General features: G+C 32.5%; 1 protein-coding gene across 1 annotated transcript in view; it reads left to right on the top strand.

Moving 5' to 3' along the window:
* Ythdc2 (YTH N6-methyladenosine RNA binding protein C2) overlaps positions 1 to 24,160 on the top strand; it is a 74,027-nt gene that overhangs the window by 32,658 nt on the left and 17,209 nt on the right. The window contains 12 exon segments of the mRNA XM_047556048.1: positions 373 to 438; positions 5,711 to 5,889; positions 6,083 to 6,179; positions 6,264 to 6,351; positions 6,439 to 6,519; positions 8,519 to 8,601; positions 15,076 to 15,181; positions 16,603 to 16,722; positions 17,003 to 17,275; positions 19,043 to 19,169; positions 20,111 to 20,316; positions 20,647 to 20,842. Of these exon segments, the coding sequence (XP_047412004.1) occupies positions 373 to 438; positions 5,711 to 5,889; positions 6,083 to 6,179; positions 6,264 to 6,351; positions 6,439 to 6,519; positions 8,519 to 8,601; positions 15,076 to 15,181; positions 16,603 to 16,722; positions 17,003 to 17,275; positions 19,043 to 19,169; positions 20,111 to 20,316; positions 20,647 to 20,842 (1,622 nt within the window).

Below are 24,160 nucleotides of genomic sequence, written 5' to 3'. Positions count from 1 at the left end.
TGCACGTATCTTTTTTGAATTTTTTATGTTTATCTTTAAATTAAAAACAATTGTGAACTGGGTGTAATCCCAGGTACTTGGGCTAAGACAGGAGGATCACAAGTTCAAGACTAGCCTTGGCAACTTAGTGAGATCCTGTTTCAAAAATAAATAAATAAATAAATAAATAGGACTGGGTATGTATGATGCACCCCTGGGTTTAATTCCTCAGTACCACCAAAAAAAAATAAATAAAGAAAGAAAGAAAAAGAAACTGTGTAATGAATGTTAATACATTTCTAATGGGTAAATACATAATTTTGAGTGAATAGTTTTATAATTTTGAGAAAAATTATTTCTCTGTCTTAGTCTAATATCTTTGAATTTTGGCAGGATGGCTTTAGATTGGGCTAAACACTTTGGGCAGACTGAAATTGTGGATCTTCTAGAATCTTACAGGTAAAACCTTACACTATTTTTAAAGTTAGCCCTACTTTCTTTTTAAAAATACAGGTCTGTAAAACATAGAATATATAAGTGTAGGCTATTTATAGTATCTCTTATCCAGAGAATTTTTTTCTGCAGTTATAAGTAGTGGGGAAAGCTGCTTCCTGGTGAATTGATGCCCTGTGTAATAGTTAATATGAACTGAATGGTGTTGAGTGCTTACCTCACATGGGGTGCTTGCCATTTAGCACAGTTATTGTATATAATCTGCAAAACAACCCGTAGAGATAGGTACTTGTTCTTATTGTCCAATTTTATGGGTGAGAAAACTTGAAGTTTGGAAAGGTTAAGGAACTTGCTTAAGATCACATAGTTATATACAACCATAATATACCAATTAAAAAAACTGATCTCACACACAAAAGATGTTGTATTACAACATTCATATATAATATATAAAAATATCTTATTTTTTATTTAATTAAAAAAATCAGAAGGTGAATTCTTAAACATGGTAGATATAACACATGTATTTATCTGTGCATTTCCCTCATTAAAATAACAGTAAAGAAATAATGAAAGGTGTAGAATGATAAAGTTGACGACTGAGAGGATGTGGCAATGGATGGAAGATGTTAATAAACTTATGGATGATAGGTAGCTAATTGATTAGTAGTAATTGAATTAGCAGAATTGAGAAAACTCAGCCAGTGAGAGACAGACCCCTTCAGTACCTTTGAATGAAGCAATGAAAGAAGAACTGATAAAAAATAAACACAGCAGAACTGGTTGAAATTTTTTGCGATGCACATCTTAGAGCTCCAGATCACTTTCTGTCCTGCTACCAGGTGATACATTTTCCCCACCGTGGCAGGACATGGGAGGTTTATTATGTAAAATTAAGCCACATAGGCTTTGAAATTAAAGTTATTAAAAATTAGCCATAGAGGCTTTAAACTTAGGGTTACTAGCTGCAATAAGAAAGTGGGGTGAGATATCAGACAACAAAAGGGTTAAGTGAAAATTCATAGACCAACAGTTGAAATATCATCTACTCCTTTCCCCCCATCTGCTGTCAGTTTTTCCTGTTTGAAGTATATGTTCTTTGGACGAAAACTTGAGAATTCTTTCCTGGAAAAGCAGACCAAAGACTAGAGAAAGTATTTAGATTTATAAAAGGTTTAGTATTCCTTCAATGAAATGGCCATCTTTAAACCAAATGACTCTGCAGTCTGTACCTGTGTGTATTTTGAGGGTTTTTTTTTTTTTTTTTTTTTTGGTGCTTTACTCTTTTAAAATGAATAGACATTCAAGGACTGATTATCAGACTTTTGAGAGGAAAGCACTCATAAACCAAAGAAAAAAGACAGATCATGGTAGCACAATAACCTTTGTATCTTGGATGAAACTAAGCATCAGTATCCAGAAAAGAAATTACAAAAACAAAACTTTAATTTTTCTATTATTAGAAGAATATAGTACTTCAAATGCTTCAGTGGCACAATTGGTTAGTGCCCAGTACTTACACAGAAGAATATATTCTTCTGTTATTGCTGTGTGCTATAAAAAAGGAATAGGACACACATCTTTGTTTATATTTCATTTTCATGAGGCCTACCCAGATTTACCCTAACATTGCAACTTACCTCCCTGCACTGTCAATCTTTCTAATGTGGTCCACTCTCTCTTTTTTCTCTTGCCCATAGAACCTATTACTCTTCAATATACTACATAATTTGCTTATTTACTATTTTTGTTGGTTTGTTATCGTTAGCTTCTTTCCTCTAGAAATTAGTTGGTGGTGTCTTGTCTCATTTGTTCAGGAAAAGTGCCTGACATATTTTTTCATTAGTGAATATTTATTGAATGAATGAATAAAGAAGAAAGAGTTCATTTAAATTTAGAACATGATAAAAAAAATTCAGAAGTATTCTAAGATAAAGTTGAGAAAATTGCTTAAAAAGTAGGAAGAAGATACAAGAGATGGAAAATTGTAGAAGATACAGAAAATTAATTCTCTATACCTTTTTTCTGGAAACCATTAGAGTATATGCTCCATAAAAAAAGAAGTAAAACAAACAAAACAAACAGAAAATGTCAGGAAAATACAGTAGATCCAGCACAGGGGTTAGGTGAAAGGAATGGTTTAGGTACTGGTACAGAGGAGTGTTAGGACAACAGTTGTTAAGCAGGCCTACTTCCATAGAAACAAGATGGAGGACTCCAAGGGAGTGTTCTCTGAGAGGAAAAAAGTAGTCAACTGATCTTTTTTGAGCTTATTAAGAAGCTTTACAAATCCATTGGAAAATTTGGGAAGAATTAGTGGTCAAGTTCACAGAAAACTAAGCAAATAAAATTAAATAGGAATTTCCCTGGGAAAAGTAAAAAGGTAAAAAATAAAGAAGGTGTATTCATAGCTAACTGTTTGGCTCAGCAGTAGGTAATGTTATTGTAGTCATAGTAAACTCAAGGCTGAATGAAGATTTGATGAAAATTGTAGGGATTGGTGTAGATGGAAAGTTTATGGAAGTGGAGGTGGTGACCTCATCTTTCATTAGTTACAGAGTCACAGATAATGATTAAATTGTTAATAAATTAGCAGAAGGTGCATATTACTTAGAAATGGGCAGTAAATACAAAAAATGACTAAAACAATTGAAAATGTTCCTAGGTAGTGTGGCTAAGGATTGTGTGATTGTGTGAATATATATTATTTTTATTTTTTCAAAAAAGTAAAAAATCAGAAGGGCAATTCAGATGCTTTCAAAATCCTATGAAACCATTGTAATTTAATTATCTTTTAGTGTTGAGGATTGGACCTCAAGCACTCTACCGCTGAGTTTTATCTCCAGCCCTGAATTATCTTTTATTAGAGATTTGAGATAAGTTTTAAATTAGATAGATGAATTATGTATATTTTTAGATATGTAAAGAAAACAATATATTTTATAATACCTTATAATACATGGGTGATTTCTATTTGTTTTCAATCTGTAAGTCTCAAAAAGGAAAAAAAATTAGAGTCTGAAGTTAGAGTAAAACATCTGCTATTCAAGAACATTTAAAATGTTTCATTAAAATGTTTCCTTTCAACTGGGTTTTTGTGATTAATTCTGTAAATGTAAGTCTCAGGCATTATAAGAAGTAAATGTTTGAAGTATGAAACTATTTGTTTAAATTTCATAAATGATAATATAGGTTACAGAGTCTCAAAATTCTTGATAGGTCCAAATGCTAATTCTGATGTAGTAGGTTTTATTGCCATTTTAATACATAGTACCTGGAATGCAATCCTTTTAGTACTAATTCTTTGAACATTCCAGATATTCTTATGCTGTTAAGTATACTAGACACTACAGATTACCAAATTACAGTTTACAAAATAAGGCAGTTATCTGGATAATGCTATGTCTTGACCAACTGGACTTTTTTTAAAATCCTGTAGATCACGACATTATCGATTAAAACGTACTCTGGTCATGATTTATGCCTGTAATCCAAGTTACTTGGGAGGCTGAGGCAGAAGAGTTGCAAATTTGAGGCCAACCCTGTCTTGAAATAATAAAATAAAATAAAAAGAGCCAGGGATGTAGCTCAGTAGTAGAGCACCCCTGGGTTCAGTCCCCAGTACTGAAAAAAAATATGCTTGTGGAATTATTGTTATTGATAGCTAAAGTTTATACCTTTAAACAAAGAACATTTTCTTCATTAACCTGTTAAAAAGCAAGAAACAATAAATGAAGAATATTTTAAAATAGAACCTGAAATTCAAGATACTGCAGTTAGAAAGTTATATAAGTTTAATATTATTCTTATTGAAAACATACTGTAATTTTTTTGCTAAGCTCTTTGAGATTGAGTTGAATTTCCTAGGTATTCTATTGATAATTATTAATGATGGCAGTAATATTTTTACATATGGGATGAGAAGGTAAGTGATACTGATTCTGGGCTCTTGAAAAATAGCACAATTAAACCTGCTTTTTCTATAAAATTACCTATAGAGTTTCTTTTTAATGTGGACAAGTAATCAGAATATTATTTATTAGAAATAAGCTATTAAGAAAATATAAATGATAACCAAAATTTTAATTTTTTAAAAAAAAACTTGTATTAGTTGTTGATGAACCTTTTAAAATTTATTTGTATACAGTGCTGAGAATAGAACCCAGTGCCTTACACATGCTGGGCAGGTTCTCTACCACTGAGCCATAATCCCAGACCCAGTTTTTAATTTTTAAGGGGATAATTCACATACGATTACAATTCACCCATTTAAGTGTACAATTCAGTGATTTTTTTTTTTTGTATGTTCACAGATTTATGTATGTTTAGAGACTTACGTGGACATCACATAAGTCAATTTTAGAACATTTTCATTACCACAGATAGAAACTTGTGCCCATTAACAGTCACTCCCTGTTTTCTCCTTATCCTCTCAGTCTAAGACAACCACTAATCTACTTAATGTTTCTATAGGTTTGTCTATTATAGACATTTCATATAAATGAAATCACATGATGTGGTATTTAGTAATTGTCTTATTTTGCATAATCTTTTCAAGGTTTATCCATGTTGTAGCATTCTTTTTACGATTGAATAATATTCTGTTCTGTGGGTATACCAGAGTATATTCATTTGTCAGTTGATTTTGGGGTCTTACACTTTTTGACTGCTATGAATAATTCTGGTCTGAACACTTGTCTACAGATGTTTAATTGACATATATATATGGATTTATTTTTCTATTTCTTTTGTGTATATACCTAGAAGTAGAATTAGTGGGGCATATGGTAACTCTATGTTTAACCTTTTGAAGCACTGCCACAGTGTTTTTTCAAAGCTGCTCCATAGTACATATCTGCCAGGAAGGTAGGAGGGTTCTGATGTTTTCCACACCTTTTCTAACACTTCCTATCTTTTTGATGGTAGCCATTCTACTGGATGTGAAGTGGTTTTGATTTGTATTTCCTTGGTGACAAATGATGTTGAATATTTTCTCATGTGTTTATAGGCCATTCGTGGTCCTCTGGAGAAATGTCTTCAGAGTGTGATTTTCTAAAGGTATTTACTGTCAAATTTTGCTTTGAATGATGTGCTTGAAACCAAAACATGAATTATATTGAAGTTGGTACAGTAGGTGTCACTTATCTTCCTTAGGATATATTGGAAATTTGAAAGGACATAGTGGGAATCATTGGCCTTTAAGAATTACTCTCTGTTTTTAAATGAAAAACAACTTGGTTATTTTTGTTATTGTTTTTATTTTATTTTGTTTTTTTAGTGCTTCTCTGGAATTTGGAAATCTAGATGAAAGTTCTCTGGTTCAAACAAATGGAAGTGACCTCAGTGCAGAAGACAGAGAACTCCTGAAAGCTTATCACCATAGTTTTGATGATGAAAAAGTAGACTTGGATTTAATCATGCATCTTCTATACAATATCTGCCATAGCTGTGATGCTGGTAAATAAGTATTGACTAAAAGAACTGAATTTAAAAATTAAAATTAGTTGTACAAATTTTTATATAATTGTATTGATAGTAATATGAAAATTATCATTATGATCATTTACTAGTAGTTGAAAATGTGTAATATAGTTTCTTCGTTGTTGACTGTCTCTGATTTCACATGATTAATATCAAATATTCTTCTCAGGTGCAGTTTTAATTTTTCTACCTGGTTATGATGAAATTGTTGGTCTGAGAGATCGTATTCTGTTTGATGACAAGCGGTTCGCTGATAATACACATAGGTAAAATTTTAAACTATCTTGATATTCGTTGCTTAAAATAACAGACAGGGACTATAGTATATTTTCTCTTTCAATTGTCAACAGATATCAAGTCTTTATGCTTCATTCAAATATGCAAACATCTGATCAAAAGAAAGTATTAAAAAACCCACCTGCAGGTGTTCGAAAAATAGTAAGCATTAAAAAAAATCATATTTTTACATTTTTGTTAGTCTTTTTTCTGTTTTCTCATTAATCATAAAATAATATCCTATTGCAGATCCTTTCCACCAATATTGCTGAAACCAGTATCACAGTCAATGATGTTGTCTTTGTTATTGATTCTGGAAAGGTGAAAGAGGTATGTTTGGATAAATTGTATTTTTACTTAAATGAAGGAGATTGAGTTCCATTCTAATAAATGCTTATATGAGCAAAATTCACTTTATTCGAAACATTATTTTTAGATGAATTTAACATAGTAAATGTTGATTTCACTAAGATGGATATTTTAATCAGTATATAGGACGTTTTGTTATTTCAACAAATTAGACAAAGAGTTTACTTTCTATCACTAGATACTAGAAAGAAAGTTAAAAGTTTGGCTAGTTATGGTGAAAATTTTGCCACAGTGTAGGAATTCTATTATGTATTTTCTCTTTTCCTTCTACATGTGTTCATGAACCACGTCCCTTTTGTTTTTTGCTCTGTCTCCAATGCCTTACATATGGTAGGTGTTCAGAAGATATTTGGTTCATGAGAACCTTGATGGAAGAATCAAAAAAAATACATAAACTTGGGGTCAACAAACAATAACCAACACTCAAATCAGACTCATTACTTGGTTTTGTGAAAAGTTTCATATACTCCTTTACCTTTTGGATATAGCTGCTTTTATATTGTGATGACATTTGAGTAATTGCAGCAAAGGCCATCTCAAAGCTTGACTAAAGCATTTACTTCTTGGCCCTTTGCAAAAACTTTCCCAACCCCTGATACAAATAAAGGGTAGTATTTGTTTCCTTTTGGTATTGGAATGCCTAGCAATTTTCAATGACCCCAACATTTAGTGTATCCATTCACTGAAAGAATGAAAGTGGGTAGAGGTAATTGATTTTCCAAGGGAAGAGACATTATTCGTGTTGTGGAAAGGAAACATAATAATGTTTGTTTAGTGGATGTAAGTGATCATGTTTTCTCTGAAAACATTTAATGGTTTCCATGTAACTTTTACAAGTATCTTATAGAGAATAAAATTTTCTTATAGAATATGGTCATAGTCATTATAGTTGTATATTATAAAGGAGAGGTAAATGTTCGTTTTTTTTTGTAATAGAATAATAGTGAATAATGAATTGTGTTATTTAAATATGGTGGTAGTGTCATAAGTTATTTTACATTCAATTGACTAAATATTTTTTTAAAAACTAGCCAGTGTGTTTTTTTTAAAAAATTCTATATTATTATGAGAACACATTAGGTTTTTTGTTTATTTGGGTGCTGGGGATTGAACCTGGTGAGTACTTTGCTTTTTGAGCTACATCTCCAGTCTTTCTATTATGAAACAGGAATTCACTAAGTTACTGAGAGTCATGCAAATTTCTGAGACTGATCTTGAACTAGTGATCCTCTTGCCTCAGTCTTCTGAGTTGCTTGATTTACAGGCACATGCACTACTATGCCTGGCTTCTTGTAGTTTCATAAGCATAAGTCACTAAATAATTGAAGTATGTATTCTATTTATGAATATATTCTTTTAAAGTGTTTCTTTACAGCATACTTTCACTTTAGTTTTTTTGAGGTACTATGGGGTTAGTAGTGATTCTGTTTTTATCTTTTCTTTTGTAACATTCAAGATAGGCTAACTTTGTTAGAAGCTCAGCAAGAGGTAAAGTTGGAGGGATTAAAATTTATTTGGGATAAGATTAGTTTAATTATTCTTACTCCTCCACATCTGCTCCCTGAAAAGTATTTTAGAAAATGATTTTGCTAGATCACTCTTACTCTATAATGATGTAAATGTGACAGAAAAATCATCTCAAGAAAATAGACCAGTTTTTTCCTATTTTGGTGACCTCCGAGAACTGACTGCCGTTATTTAGCTATAGCACAGAACAGCAAAGCACATAATGGGGAAGTTTTATAGCTCTTCTGAGTTTAGTTTCGTTTTCATTCTTTCTCCTTAGAATGTTTGTAATTAGAAATCTGGATTTTTAACAATCAATAGCCTGTTCTAATTATGTAACCAAGAAGAGAACATTAATTCAAATTTCGCATGTTAAAATATGGTAATAATGTTTCTTGTTCTTTCCTCTTATATACCTTTCATGTTTTAACATAAAGATGATTTAATATTACAGAAATCCTTTGATGCATTGAATTTTGTTACAATGTTAAAAATGGTGTGGATTTCCAAAGCTAGTGCCATACAACGAAAAGGCAGGTAATGTATGTTTAATGTACTTTATTTAATTGCTTACAAAATGGAAACATTTTCATAAGTATTACTTATTTATTACACGTTCTACCTTCTCTAAAATAATAGTTTTCCTGTTTTAATTTTTATATTATTGCAAAACTAACCATTCTAAAACTTTCTTAAAAGCTGAATTTAGGTTATATTGAAGTTTAAAATTATATAGTATAATTCTCATTGGGATGTAAACAAAAGCAAACATTCTAAACATTTGCAATACAGGATTAAGAGCTAATTTCCTTATTATTTTTTATTTATATATGTATATATATCCATATATCTATATATGTGTGTATACACACACACACATTTTTAAATAAAGACCAGTAATCCATTTAAAGTGACTAAAGAACAAAATTAAGATTGTGTGTGCCCTGTTAATAAATTACATCACATATACTAAAATAATGCAAATTAATGAAGTCATATTTCTTTGCTTATTAGATTTTCAGTGGTGAAAATATTTTATAGTACAAAAACAGTGGCAAAAACCTGGGTCAATAGGCTTTCATAATTTATTGATGGGAGTAAATTTCATAACTTACTGATTGTTTGACTTCTTCAGAAGGTAAATTGAAATTGTTTGCTAGATCTACCCTTTGACCATGGATTCCACTTTCATAATTTATTCTGATTATACTTGTACATGGGTGCAAAGATGTATGTTTAAGAATGTTCTTTGCATTATCATATGTAATAATTAATAGACTGGTACCAGTATAGTGTCCATTAATAATGAAGTAATTAAATAAATTATGTTATTGCTACGCAATGCCATGCTGGGTACCTGTTAAAAGAAAGGACAAAGATCTATGTTTCTATGTGAATTGAGCTTTCACATAAATATATGTGCATGTATATGCGCATATATATATATATATATATATATATATATGTCTTTGTGTGTGTGTGTCAGTGTATATAGTTCAACACATGCATGCAAGAATTTGGGAGAAATATATTAATAGCAATTAATGGTTGTTGACTCTTAAGAATGAGGACTTATTTATGTATTTGTGATGCTACGAATCGAACCCAGTGTGGCCTGCATGCTAAGCAAGTGCTCTTCCACTCAGCTATACCTCCAGCACATTTTTTTTCTTTTTAAAAAGGCAAGATTAAAAAATACAGTTTTCAATAATTATTCATAGTTTCTTTGCATTTTTACCTGGCTAGGAAACATTAGATGCTGACTTTAATATCTCATATCCTAAAGATTCATGAGCACTATTGCTGTATTCTTTAATTTCACAGAATGTCCAGGAGGCATTATTATCTTATGTCAGTTGTTTTTTTTTTAAATTATTTTTAGTTATACAAAACAGTAGAATGTATTTTGACATATACATGTGTGGAATATTACTTCCCTTTTTTGTGGTTATACATGATGTGGAGTTACACTGGACATGTATTCATATATGAACATAGGAAATTTATATCTGATTCATTCTACTGTCTTTCCTATTCCCATCCCTCCTCCCTTCCCTCCCTTCTTTTTTTTTTAATCCAGGGAGTCCCCCCGACCCCCGGCTTATTGTGGGTTAACATCTGCATATCAGAGAGAACATTTGACCTTTGGTTTTCTGGTATTGGTTTATTTCCCTTAGCATGATAGTCTGTAGTTTCATCCATTTACCTGCAAATGCCATAGTTTCATCCTTTTTTATGGCTGAATAATATTCCATTGTACATATGTACCACATTTTCTTTATCCATTCATTTGTTGAAGGGCATCTCCATTGGTTCCATAGCTTAGCTATTGTGAATTGAGCTGCTATAAACATTGATGTGGCCACATCACTGTAATATGCTGATTTTAAGTCCTCTGGGAATATACCGAAGCAGTGGGATAACCAGGTTAAATGATGGTTCCATTCCAAGTTTTCTGAGGAATGTTCATACTGCTTTCCAGAGTAGTTGCACAAATTGGAGTCTCACCAGCAATGTATGAGCGTACCTTTCTACTCACATCCTTGCCAACATTTATTGTTACCTGTATTCTTGATAATTGCCCTTCTGACTGGAGTGAGATGAAATCTCAGTAGTTTTAATTTGCATTTCTCTAATTGCTAGAAATGTTGAACATTATTTTATATATTTGTTGACTGATCCTATTTCTCCTTCTGTGAAGTTCCTGTTCAGTTCCTTTGCCCATTTATTGATTGGGTGAATTTTTTTTGTTGTTGTTAAGTTTTTTGAGTTCTTTATATAACCTGGAGATTAATTCTCTGAGGTGTAGGCAGCAATGATTTTCTCCCATTCTGTAGGCTCTCTCTTCATGTTCTTGATTGTTTCCTTTGCTGTGAAGAAGCTATTTAGTTTACTACCATTCCATTTATAGATTCTTGATTTTACTTCTTATGCTTTCGGAGTCTTATTGAGGAATTCAGTTCCTACACTGATATAATGGAGAGTTGGGCCTATTTTTTCTTCTAGTAGGTGCAGGGTCTCTGGTCTAATACCTAGCTCCTTGATCCACTTTGAATTGAGTTTTGTGCAGGGTAAGCGGGGGGGTCTATTCATTTGGTTACATATGAATTTTCAGTTTTCTCACCATCATTTCCCACCACATTTCTCCAATAAATGTTTATGGAACTTTTTTCTTGTATGAGATAACTGTATTTATGTGGTTTTGTCTCTGTGTCTTCTCTACCATTGGTCTTCATGTCTGTTTTAGTGCCAATACTATACCATTTTTGTTACTATAACTCTGTAGTATAAAGTCTGGTATTGTGATGCTTCCTGCTTCACATTTCTTGCTGAGAATTGCTTTGGCTACTCTGGGCTGCTTATTTTTCCAAATGAATTTCATGACTGCTTTTTCTACTTCTATAAAGTATGTCATTGGGATTTTAATAGGAATTACATTAAATCTGTATAACCCTTTTGGTAGTATACCCATTTTGATAATATTAATTCTGCCTTTCCAAGAGCATGAGAGATCTTTCCATCTTCTAAGATCTTTAATTTCTTTCTTTACTGTTCTGTAGTTTTCATTGTGGAAGTTTTTTACCTCTTTTGTTAGATTGAGTCCCAGTTTTATTTTTTTGAGGCTATTGTGAATGGGATAGTTTTCCTAATTTCTCTCTCAGTTGATTCATCACTGATGTGATGAATTGATGTATAGTTGTTAATTTTGTATCCTGCTACTTTGATGAATTCCTTTATGAGTCTAGAAGTTTCCTGGTGGAGTTTTTGGGTCTTCTAAATAGATAATCATGTCATTGGCAAATAGGGATAGTATGAATTTTTCTTTTTCCATTCATATCCCTTTAATTTCTTTCTTCTGATTGTTCTGGCTAGATTTTCAAGGACTGTGTTGAATAGAAGTGGTGAAAAAGGGCATCCTTATCTTGTTCCAGGTTTTAGGGGGAATGTTTTCAGTTTTTCTCTGTTTAGAATGATGTTGGCTTTGGGTGCAACATAAAGCTTTAAAATATTGAGGTATGTTCTTACTATCCCTAGTTTTTCTTGTGTTTTGAATAAGAATGGATGCTATATTTCATCAAATGCTTTTTCTGTGTTTATTGATTTCCATATGTGGAATCAACTTTATATCCCTGGGATAAACCCCACTTGATCATGCTGTCCTATCTTTTTAATATGTTTTTGCATGTAATTTGCCAGTATTTTATTGAGAATTTTGCATCTTTGTTCATCAGGATATGGGTCTGTGTACATTCTAAACTCTGACATTTCTTCCACCGTGGTATCTGTGGATTCTGTGATTGGAGTATCTTGGTTTGTTTGGGGTGATTTCCCTTGCTTGTTCATTTTTTTGTGTCTATTTTTGGCTGTTTTTGTGTCCACCCATCTAACAGTATGGATCTGGGGCAGTAGAGTTTCTACCCTGTGGACTTACAGTGTCCCTGAAGATTTTCAATATGTCACTATTTAGGGGGAGACAAATAATAACAACAACCAATGTAAACAATATACAGCGTTTAACCAAACATTTCCTGCTGTGCTGTTCTCAGTGTTGTCACAATAAACAAATGGTATGTCAGTTATTGCCTACAATAAAAACAGTAAGTTTGAAAAGAGTTTACAATTTCAAATGGTGGACAGGGAGAAAACAGAAGCAATATAGGTTGTGGTGATTATGAAGAAGGAGGAGAGAAGATAGAAGTAAGAAAGAAAGAGTGAAAGTGAGAACAGTAGAGATTGTTAGTGGAAGAGAAGAGAGAATCAAGGGAAACAGGTGAGAGAAAATATATGAAGTAAAAACTAAAAATTAAAACTAAAAGAATACAATACAAAATTGGAATCTAGTAGTCAAACATTCTAGTCCTCAAAAAAGTGATCCATGACAAATAACTAGCTTCAACAATGGTAGAAATGAGAAAAAAAATCCAATATGAATATGTATAAATGTCCTTGAACCTTTAAGGTCACAATTGAACAGAAAAGAAAAAAACACCCATCTTGTCGAACCTCGTTAAAAGAATTGCTTCCATTGGGGTTCCAAAGATTCTTGGCTTCTCTTCTCAGCAGTGGTAGGTGGGGTTGTCCGGAGCATGAGACTCTAGCCTCCAGGTGGATTGCTGGAGTGAGAGAGGTTATCCCATAGGTGGAATTCCTGGAGGCAGGGTTTAGGTTTAGGTAGGCTCCAGGCTCTTCATTGAATTCCAGCTGGTGTGGAGATTTTAAATCAGTACATCTCCTGGGTCCAGCAATTCCCAGTCCTTGCTGGAAGACTGCATCCTAGGGATTTCCCCTGGATTCCACTTGTATAGTGGAGCCAGTTCTCAGTCCATGATGTCACCTCTAGACCCCATGTTTTCTGGTCTCAGTTTCAGTCTCCAAACTTAATCTCTTCCACCCCCGCCCCTTTGAATTCCTGGCAGGTCCTGCAAGCAACCATATTGGAGGGGAATGGGGAGAGCCAGGTGGGTTTCCGCAACCATTTGTCCCCTGTGTAAACCTCTCCCCACATTTGATTTTCTCCTAGTCACTTAAGCATACTGTATATATCAGTGTGGGTTTGCCAGACTTGTATTTCGGGCCCAACCTGGGTTTTCCAGCAGTTGTCTCCCCTAGCTGCAGGCCCCTGTGTTGCAGCTGCCAAATGGTACCTTTCTCTGTCCTCTGCATGCAGCTGGGAGAGATGGGACTTCTTTCCCACACAAGGATATTGTGCAGTGTGCCTTTCTGTTTAGCCTGGCAGTGTCTTTGATCTCTAAACTCTCAGTACCCAGACATGCCCTAGGCCTTCTAAATGAGGGTTCCTTTAATTCCCTTGTCCCTCCACTGTGTTCACAGAGGGACTGCTCTGGCTGGTGCCTCCGCTGTGGTGCTGGAGATTTCTTCCTTATTTTATCATACCCAACCTCCTGAGTCCCCAGTCTGCTTTGAATGTCCAGTACTAAATTCCAGTAGAACCTGCTCTTTTTTTGTTCACCCACCTTGATGAGAAGCTGCCTATCTGCTTTCTTGGTTTTACAACATGGAGCGGCCAGGGCAACGACCTTCTCTATTCCACCATCTTGAAACTTCCTCTCAGTTGTTTTAAGACAAAGTGTGGCTTGTTGCATTTAGCTAGATTTATATACTGTTAATAGTACATTATTGAAGTAAAAGAATTTGTAGACATTTTCATGGTTATATGTTTCAATAGATATTTATTGAATCCTTCATTGTGTAAATGTTAGTGATGCAATGATGAATAAACTATGGAGTTTAAGGTGAAGCACAGGTCACATGGTGTTTAAAATTGTTTTTTTGTTTTTTTTTTTTGCTCTTTCTCTGCTTCCTGGCTGCCATGAGCTGAGTAATTTTCCTCCACCATGCCCTTCAAACTCCTCAGGCCTAGAGCAGTGAGTTGACTGACAGTGAACTGAGACTTCTGAAACCATGAGCTAAAATAAACTTTTTTCTAAGTTATTCTTGTCGAGTATTTTGTTCACAACGATGAAAGGATGACTAAACTAGTGACTTTATAAGAGACTGCTTTTCCTGTTGATACTTTGCTATTTCCTTATGTAATACAAGTCTCTATGATAAATAAATGGTAATTCCTTGTGATTGTATAATACATAATTCATACAACTGTAATAAGGAGCCTGGACACAATGCTTTTTAATACCTCAGTAAAACTGATTGAATTTAAATTACAAATTAAAAATTTTCAAAGTACAAATTTATTTATACTTTGATTTTTACCTGCTTTCAAAATATGTTATTTCTTTTGATCTTTATCTTTACCCCAGGAAGTATATCAGGTAGGTGTCATTTATGAATCTCCCTGAGTACATGAAATAGTTGAGTCCAAGGTAAGTAAAATGCCTTCTAAAAGGATTTGTTGAGAATAAGTAAGGATTTAAACTCAAATGTCTCAATCCTCTTTCATTTTTCTGTTTCCTAACTGAAATTGCTTTTACAGTTTATTTATCATAGCCTTTACTCCTTACTTGATTCTTAATTTTGTATTTTATTTTTAAGAGCGGGCCGATGTAGACCTGGAATTTGTTTCCGTCTGTTTAGTAGACTCCGATTCCAAAATATGTTGGAATTTCAGACTCCAGAACTTTTGAGAATGCCATTACAGGTAGAAATTTGTTTAGTTCTAAAAGGCTTTTCTTGGCGGGGGGGTGAAGGAGGAGAAGGACCAATTTAGCTTCTACTAATTTGACTTTAAAAATTGAATCTGTGAAACAAAAATTTAAAAATATCTTATGAAGGGTGGATATGTCTATAACAAGATTTTTTTCTATGCGGGAAAACTTAATTCATAATCCTTCAAAATTTTAAATAATTATTTCAGTGTGTTTAAATGATGGGGTAGTTTATAAGCATATTTTGTGTATGTGTGTATGTGTGTGTGTGTGCAGCATTCTCCCAGTCTCAACTATATAGTGTTCACCTTTAAAATTTTTAGAAGAACTAGAAAACAAATTAAGATCCAAAAGATAATACCAAAATCATGCAAGATGTTGAGATTACGTTGGTAGTTTTGGAACTGATTTCCTGTCCTTAATTAATTCTTTTACAGTTTTCTAACTTCATGGAACAACCTTGGGTAGCTTCTAGGGAAAACTGCCAGAAGTACATTAACTTGATTCTCTAGTGTATTAGGCTAGATGCTGGCTTCCAAACCTTTAAAGAGATGTAGGATCATATTTTGGCATCCATATACCTAAGATGATTTCCCATTTCCCAGTGCCTATGTGTGGTTTTCTGCTTCTGCAGGGATAAAATAAAAAAAAAAAAAAATTCTTAACAAGAGCTTAAATTACCTGCTCCTGTCTGACTCTGACCAGTAGTTTTAGTTTCTCAAATACATTTTATTTCTACCTTACGACCTTAACATTTGCTATCCCCTCTCCATAAATTCTTGCCCCTTATTTTTTATGATAAACTCCTACTCAGGTTTTACATCTTAGTTTAAGTGTCATTTCCTCTGGGAAACTGTCTTTGACTTCTCTGTGGCCTCCCTCTCCGGTTTTTTCTTGAACTTGATTAAATATCATTTTACCTCCTTGTCTCCCTGTATCCTTTGTAGCACTTGCTTCAGTTGTGATCAATAATTAAATAATTAGATGTTCAAGATCTGGTTTTCACACCACAGTGCATATTCCATGAGAGCAGACACTTGTCTGTCTTCTTTTTCTCCAGCTTGCTACCTGGAAAGCACCTAAATGTTGGATGCAAAATAGATTCTAGAATGTAGTAAGCATGGAGAGGGGAGAAAAAATTATTTTTTGGATAATGACTCTTTGAGTGTTACGTGTGAGAACTGTGAGGAGACATTACCACCATTGGTGTGAGTTGATTGTTTTCATTAAGGTTCTGACATCTAGAACGAAGAATGAGTCTGTCTTTCACTGAAAGAGATGGTTTCCTTTACTAGTTATTCTGAGACTCTACTAGTCTGTGTTTGGGAACTATAGTTACCATGATTTCTTTAAAAATAAGTCAGTATTGTATTCTTTTTAATTTTGCAAAAATAATTATTATTTTGATTTACAGGAACTTTGTTTACATACCAAACTGCTAGCCCCAGTTAATTGTACCATTGCTGATTTCCTTATGAAAGCTCCTGAACCTCCACCAGCTTTAATTGTAAGAAATGCTGTACAAATGCTTAAGGTTGGTGTCTTAATAGTTTTATTTTACCTGATTTTTCTTACTTGAAATTTAAACTAAATGAGAATATGTCTCAACTAAATAATTATCTCATGTACTTTGAACCATACTCTTAAATTTGATAGTACACAAAATAATAGGTATTATTCTTTTATATATATTTGAAGCAAAATATATTTTTATGAGATATGGTATCTTAAGAAAATTTATATTATTATTTTGTGGGTTTTTGAGTTAAACAGTTTTTGGTCATGACAAATTTTGCTCTTTCTCCTTTGTTTAGACAATAGATGCAATGGATGCATGGGAAGATCTGACTGAACTTGGATATCATTTGGCTGACTTGCCAGTGGAACCACATCTTGGTAAAATGGTCCTGTGTGCTGTTGTTTTAAAGTGTCTGGACCCTATCCTTACAATTGCCTGCACGCTGGCTTATCGAGATCCTTTTGTACTGCCTACCCAGGCTTCTCAAAAGCGTGCAGCTATGCTTTGTAGGAAACGTTTCACTGCAGGAACTTTCAGTGACCATATGGCACTTCTCAGAGCATTCCAGGTACCTGTACTGTTGTTTATTTCTGAAAATACTATAAACCCATTTCTGGGGCAAGTATAGCAATTGATAATAATAATCCTAATAATTTTGTTTCATTTATTAAATCACATTTAAGAGCCCAGAAAATATCTTCTTGCTGTTAATATATTAAAATTATCATTGTTTTTCTTTTTTTCCCCCACCATTTTCTCCTTGTAGGGATATTTTATGCATGCATATTTACATATTTATACTTTTATTTCTTTTTTGTTACTGAGTTCCTTTAAATCATGTCTTGAGCAAGAAATACTCTAAATTTTTAGTTAAGCATTGTATATTATTTAAAATATACAGAACAACACTCAAGAAAATTATCAGGGATTTAATATCTATTGGATTTTTTAAGAGTGCATCTTTTACTTGTGTACTTAAGACACTCTGCCAAGAATTTTAATTCCCTAAAAAAAGCCCAAATCATTTAAAATCTTTTAAGATAATATGATAAACTGAGAAAAGAAAAGGAAGAGAAGTGAAATGTAATATGGAAATGTAATATGTGGGGAAGAGTATATTATTTCTTGAAAAGAAGACATCTTCTTTATTCTTAAATTTTCTTGAATGTAGACTATACATATAAATTTTTAAAAATTTACTTTGTTTATAGATTTTTCCAATACATACATAATTAAAAAAATAACTGCAAGCCCTTTTATGAGTATTAATGAATAACTCATTGTTATTAATTGAGTGTATTAGATACCATTTATGAATTGGTTGAGTGGTCATTAGAGGGAATTTGGAGTAGAATTCCTGTCCATTTTTTTTTTTTTCTTCTCCAGCTGCTTCAAAAGAGCAGATGGGATAAATGACTGCTTTGGTCTTTCTGTTATGTTCTGAGGCAAGATAACTTATTTTCAAAGGGTAGCTCTTTTACACTATGTATAGATGATGATTTCTAGAAATCCCACTTAGTAGTCTCAGTAAGATTAGGAGATTGATATGCAGGGTTTTTATTTTTCTTCTTTTTTTTTTTTTTGGAGGACCAGAGTAGCAAGATTCTTAGATATAAAAGTATTATAATGAATTGAAAACCTCTCACACCTTTGTAAAATAAAGTTAGCAGATGCATCTGAGAAGGTACATATTCTTACAGAGTTGCTCATTTAGGTTACTTGATACTTAGTTCTCACTGGGATTTATAAATTAATGGCTGTAATACCATTTGAGTGTAAAGTAATAATGAATTTTATTTGATCATAAGGCCTTAGATTTTATAGAGTGAGTAAGAATTGACCTTGAGTGATAAGTATAGTGGTTTTAAATTATTTTGTTGCCTCATCAAGAAGTGATTACTATGGCATAATTATAAAAGCATTAAATATAATTTGTTCTAATTCAGTCCCCAGTATTTCTCCTTCCTTTCTCTTCCCTCCCTTCCACCCTGCTGAATTCCCTCTACTCCATTGATCTTTCTGCTATTTACTTTTAAATATATTTTTTAATTAGTATCTTGTGGATGTGTATGATGGTGAGATTCATTGTGGTATATTCATGTGTGTACGTAGGAAAGTTGGGTCAGATTCATTCTACTGACTTTCCCTATCCCATCCTTCCTCCCTTCCTTCCATTCCATTTGTTTGCTTCTTGATCTTACTTCTATTCTTTTTTTAAATCTCCCCCTACTCTTATTTTGGTTGTTGTATATAGCTAAAAAGAACCAATAAAAAAATTTATTAAAAAAAATGATTGGTAAATGTGTCTTATTATATAATCATTCCATTTTTACAGGCTTGGCAGAAAGCACGAAGTGATGGGTGGGAGCGAGCCTTTTGTGAGAAGAATTTTCTTTCACAAGCTACCATGGAAATAATTATAGGCATGAGAACACAGTTGCTTGGTCAGCTTAGAGCATCAGGTAAAGTTTTCCCCTAAAGAACATATTTAAGATGCTTAAAGTACCATACCCATACCTCATATTATTTCTGGTGTTAAGTAATGCCAGCTCCTATTATTTTATGATATTATCATGTTGTACATCTTATATTTATGAGCTGATTTACTTCTACATAAGCTCAACTTTTGCTTTTTGATGAAATTGTAGAAGCTATGTAGAAATAGAAATTATAAAAATTTAAGTAGGTGGATATGAATGCTGTTTTTTATATTTTTGGAATACCAAAACAATTGGAATCACTTGAAGGCACTTGTTTCTTTTTTTCAAGAAGATTCTAGTTTTGCTGTTTCTTTTAGAATTGCTTCTTTGAATTTCCTCTCTTTGTTGAGTACCATTGTACATTGAAGGGAAATGATAGTCAAAAGAATAGTACCAAAACCTGGATTAATAAATTAGCTGAAGTGCCAAATAATATAGAAAAGAATTAGAGAATTTAGAGTTGGGAATATATATATATATATATTTATATTTCATATTTATATTAAAATATGAAGGATTTTGAAATTCAAGCTAGAATATTATATTATTTACTTGACTTCACCTCCACCTTAATGTTTATCACAACCAAAACATTAATACTAATCAGAAGAATGTTTTGGATTTCCAACTGTGAACTTAGTAAGTTTCTCATAGCAATTGATGGAAAACTTTATTCCAAGGTAGTGCATTTAAAAGAATCCCTTAGGCCCCAATAAACACTATGCTTAATTTAGCTTGAGAAGATCTGAATTTTTCTATATTGGTTCTGTGACTTTCTAGAATAGATTTTATTAATTATGGAATTTGCATACTTAATTAAATTTATACGAACTGTATATGAGCTTTATGTAAAATATACACAAATTTTCTAGTATCTTTTGCACCATAGAAAAAATTTGGTGTGGTGTGTTTTCTCCCTCTAGGTTTTGTTAGAGCACGAGGTGGTGGTGACATTCGAGATGTTAACACAAACTCTGAGAACTGGGCTGTTGTTAAAGCTGCTTTGGTGGCAGGCATGTATCCCAATTTAGTCCATGTGGACAGAGAGAATGTAGTATTGACAGGGCCAAAGGAGAAAAAAGTGCGATTTCATCCCACTTCAGTTCTCAGTCAGCCTCAATATAAAAAGGTAAAACATTTTTAATGCTCTTAGGCCTTGAGTTAAACTTATTTAGGTAATTGAAGATTAGGGAAAAATACTCCAAATACCTGCCTGCTTTAAGAAATTAGTTATATATATATAGATATATAAACATTGCAACAAAATTTTGATTGAATCTTAGTGTTGGAAGAGTAATGAGAACTTTTATACAAGCTCCATGAACAATGACTTGCTTTAATTTTTGCTTGGGTATTAATATACATCTGTTTCATCAAGGGGCTTTTTACATTTATGAGTATTTCCTATAAATTAAGTGATAAATACAATTAACAGTGTTTTAATTTATTTTCCTAATAGATTCCTCCAGCTAATGGTCAAGCTGCAGCAATCCAGGCACTGCCCACAGATTGGCTTATTTATGATGAAATGACTAGAGCCCATAGAATAGCTAATATTAGATGTTGTTCAGCAGTGACACCTGTCACTGTATTGGTGTTCTGTGGACCAGCTAGGTTGGCAAGTAATGCTCTTCAGGAACCTTCATCCTTTAGAGGTAAATGTATTATGAAGGAAATAAAAATTTATGTTTGAAATGAAAGATGTTCTTTAACTAAACCATAAAAATTGTGAAATCGCAATAATTCATGTAGTTGTAGTAGCTCACTTTTGCTAGAGAGAGACAGTTAGGAAATACTAAAATATACTATTATTATTGAAATTGATTTCTGAGGTAACTTGACATCAATTTGTGTGTTTTTTATTCATGTTGCTGATGGGAAGAAGCTTGTTTTCCACTTGAATTTAAATGATAGTTTAAACAAAGTAATTTTAAAAATAATATAATTGCTGATAATCCTATTATCTCCATACAAATACTTTTTAATATTATATTTTTTCTAATTGTTCACATATTTTATTTCCTCACTATTATTTTATATTCTTTTATTTTCATTGAATCAAATTATTTAACATTTTTAGTATTTCATATTATTGACTGCAAAATATTTTATTTCATTTTAGTTCCATAATGCATATAAATGGTTCCTTTACAATTGGACATTTTGAATTTTTTGCTATATAGTGATTCAGGAAATTATTATCAGTTACTATGCTAATTGTAAGGCTATAATAGAAAACAGGATGGCCAGACTTAACAGTAGACATGGTAGACAGACAGTAAATGAGTGGATAATCTTCACGGTGCTATCTAGGAAATAAACTAGATGATCTAAGAACTGAAAGAAAGGCTATGTGATTGAGGCACAGTGATCAGTGGTAGAAGGCAGTGAGATAAGGTTGGAAGGAAGGCATGGATATGAATTCAGAGAAAAAGAAACCTTTAAAGGATTTTAAGTAAGAGAGTGGGTAACATGATATGGTTTTGTTAAAAAGGTGTTGGCCAAGGGGAAGGATTGCTTAAGGGATAAGAAGGAAGAGTAGAGGCAGGAAGGAGGCTCTTGCAGTGTTCTTATGACAGATGATAGCTTGAAACGAGGGTGGTGACCACTAATATGAAAAGTAGATTCAGAATTATTCTGGATATACTAGTAACTGCTGGATTGACTCTGGCTGGTAAGAGAAAGTGAGGACCCAAGTATAACTCTTAGGTCTTTGGCTGTAGGAGCTTGTTGAATAAAATGCCACTAATTTGAGACTTAGAAAACTGGGAGGAGCAGTTTGTATAGGGAAAAAGCCACGAGTTCTGTTTGAGATGACTAAAACATCCTTAGTGAAGTTTTTTCAGAAGGCAATTGAATATAATTACCTGAAATTCAAGAAAGAGGCCTAGATACTACAAATTTAAAGGTCATCAGGTTGTAAATGATATTTAAAGATGTGACAATGGATTTTCTGAAGAGAATGCATAAATTAGAATAGAGGAAGAAAGAGTGACCCAGTGGTGGAGGTAAATATGTTTGAAGAAAAGAGTGGTTGACTGTTACTTGAGAGATTAGAAGGGATATGGACTGAAAATTTCAAGTTTTTTTGGCAGTGTGGTAGTTATTGTTGACATTGACAAGAACACTTTCATTTGATGGTTTTAATTTGGAAAGAGTAGGAATAGCACTCATGAGAGCGTGGACAAGGTGGAACTGGGACTTGAACATCTTTATATCCTGCTTTCTTTCATTTAATATTTTCCTTGGGTTAAAATTTTTTGAAGTAGAAATTGCTCAATAAATGTATATAAATATTATTTGTGGTTCTTCCAGTATACTATTCATATTAGGGCCATTAAAAGTGAATTTTCTTGCAGTTATGCTGTCATTAGGTGCTTGTTTTAAAAATGAAATATTTAAGATTTATTTTTACTTTTAATTCTGTTCCTGCCCAAAAGAAACAGTTCTCCATGTATTAGTTTATTTCCCTTTAGTTGTTTATTTCATCTTTTGTCCATTAACTTATTGATTATTGATGTTTTTCTTAAAATTAGAATCACATCTTTGATTTTAAAGGCATTAGCTTTTTTCTATTATACTTAATACAGTCTAGTATCCATTTTAGCCTTATATACTTTTTTTGTGGTTTGATTACTGCATATTCAGATTGAATGATCTTTCCTTTTTGCTTTCAAAGCTAAGAAAGTCATATTCCTCTATTGAAATAATAAGTATTGTTTCATTTTCTATAATTTTTTAAGATTTATTTTTCTTAACCAGGTTGATTCTAGTTTAAAATATAGCTCTATTTTTTTCCAAAGTGCTTTCACCTTATCTGTGCCATTTAAATAGTCCTTATGTATCCTTTTTGTATTCTTTTGTATTCCTTTATTTGCATGATTGTATATTAAATTTGGCATCTTTAAGGTTTCTGTTCTTTTACATTTCTGTGCATAAATAAATAACATTTGCACTGCATGTTTTGTGTAGTATTTTTGCTTATTAATATATGTTCAATATCTATTAGTGGAGAACCTACTTGTAACTCTTTGCTGTTATTAAGCTTATTCTTTTATATTTTGTGCCTATTTTTTTAAAAAAAATTTTTGGTTGTAGATGACACAATAGCTTTATTTTATTTATTTTTATGTGGTGCTAAGGATTGAACCCAGTACCTCACACATGCCAGGCAAGCACTCTACCACTGAGCTACACAACCCCAAATTGTGCTTGTTTTTTAGAGTGAATATTTGTTAGTCATCTTCTTATACTCCTTTCTGCAGGCAACAGTTCTTTTGTGATTTTTTTAGTATTTGTTTCCAGGAAGTTTAGAATATTTTATTTAGCTGTACCTTGTTTTAAGTTTAGCAGTATCATTTTTTAAGAAGGTGGACACCATACCTTTGTTTTATTTATTTATTCACTTTTTATGTGGTTCTGAGGATCAAACCTAGTGCCTCACACAATACTAGGTAAATACTCTACCACCGAGCCACAATCCCAGCCCAGCAGTATCATTTTTTTAGGTAACTTTTCTAGAGATGGGAAAATTTCTGAAGATTTTTTTTAATTGTTATGGTGAATAGGTTTTTGTGTAATTTTCCTGCTGACTTTTCTTAATAGAAACACTATTATTGACAGTCATATATTTTGTTTGCATTGTTAACTTCACTAAGCTCTTATTAATCCACTTGATTTTCTTTTTATTAAATTATACCACCTTTTCTTGGTAATTCATTTGCTATATTTTTAGAATAGCTTTTGAATTAGAATTAGTTGAGCCTGTTGATGTGGTGTATATAGGTTTTTCTCATTGAATTGTTATTATCTGAAAATAAACCTTCCTTGGGCTAAGTTGAGTTTATTACACTGCTGAATATTTTTCTAGCATTTTATTTAAAATTGTTACATATATAGATTTAGTCTGGTGTGTGCTTATGTATATTCAGGTATATTTAGGTTTTAGGTGTTATCAGGTTTTAGGGTCAAGT

The sequence above is a fragment of the Sciurus carolinensis genome, chromosome 6, assembly GCF_902686445.1.
Source record: "Sciurus carolinensis chromosome 6, mSciCar1.2, whole genome shotgun sequence".
NCBI lineage: Eukaryota > Metazoa > Chordata > Mammalia > Rodentia > Sciuridae > Sciurus > Sciurus carolinensis.
The sequence above is the reverse complement of the archived record's forward strand: the minus strand, read 5'-3'. Positions and strand labels throughout refer to the sequence as shown.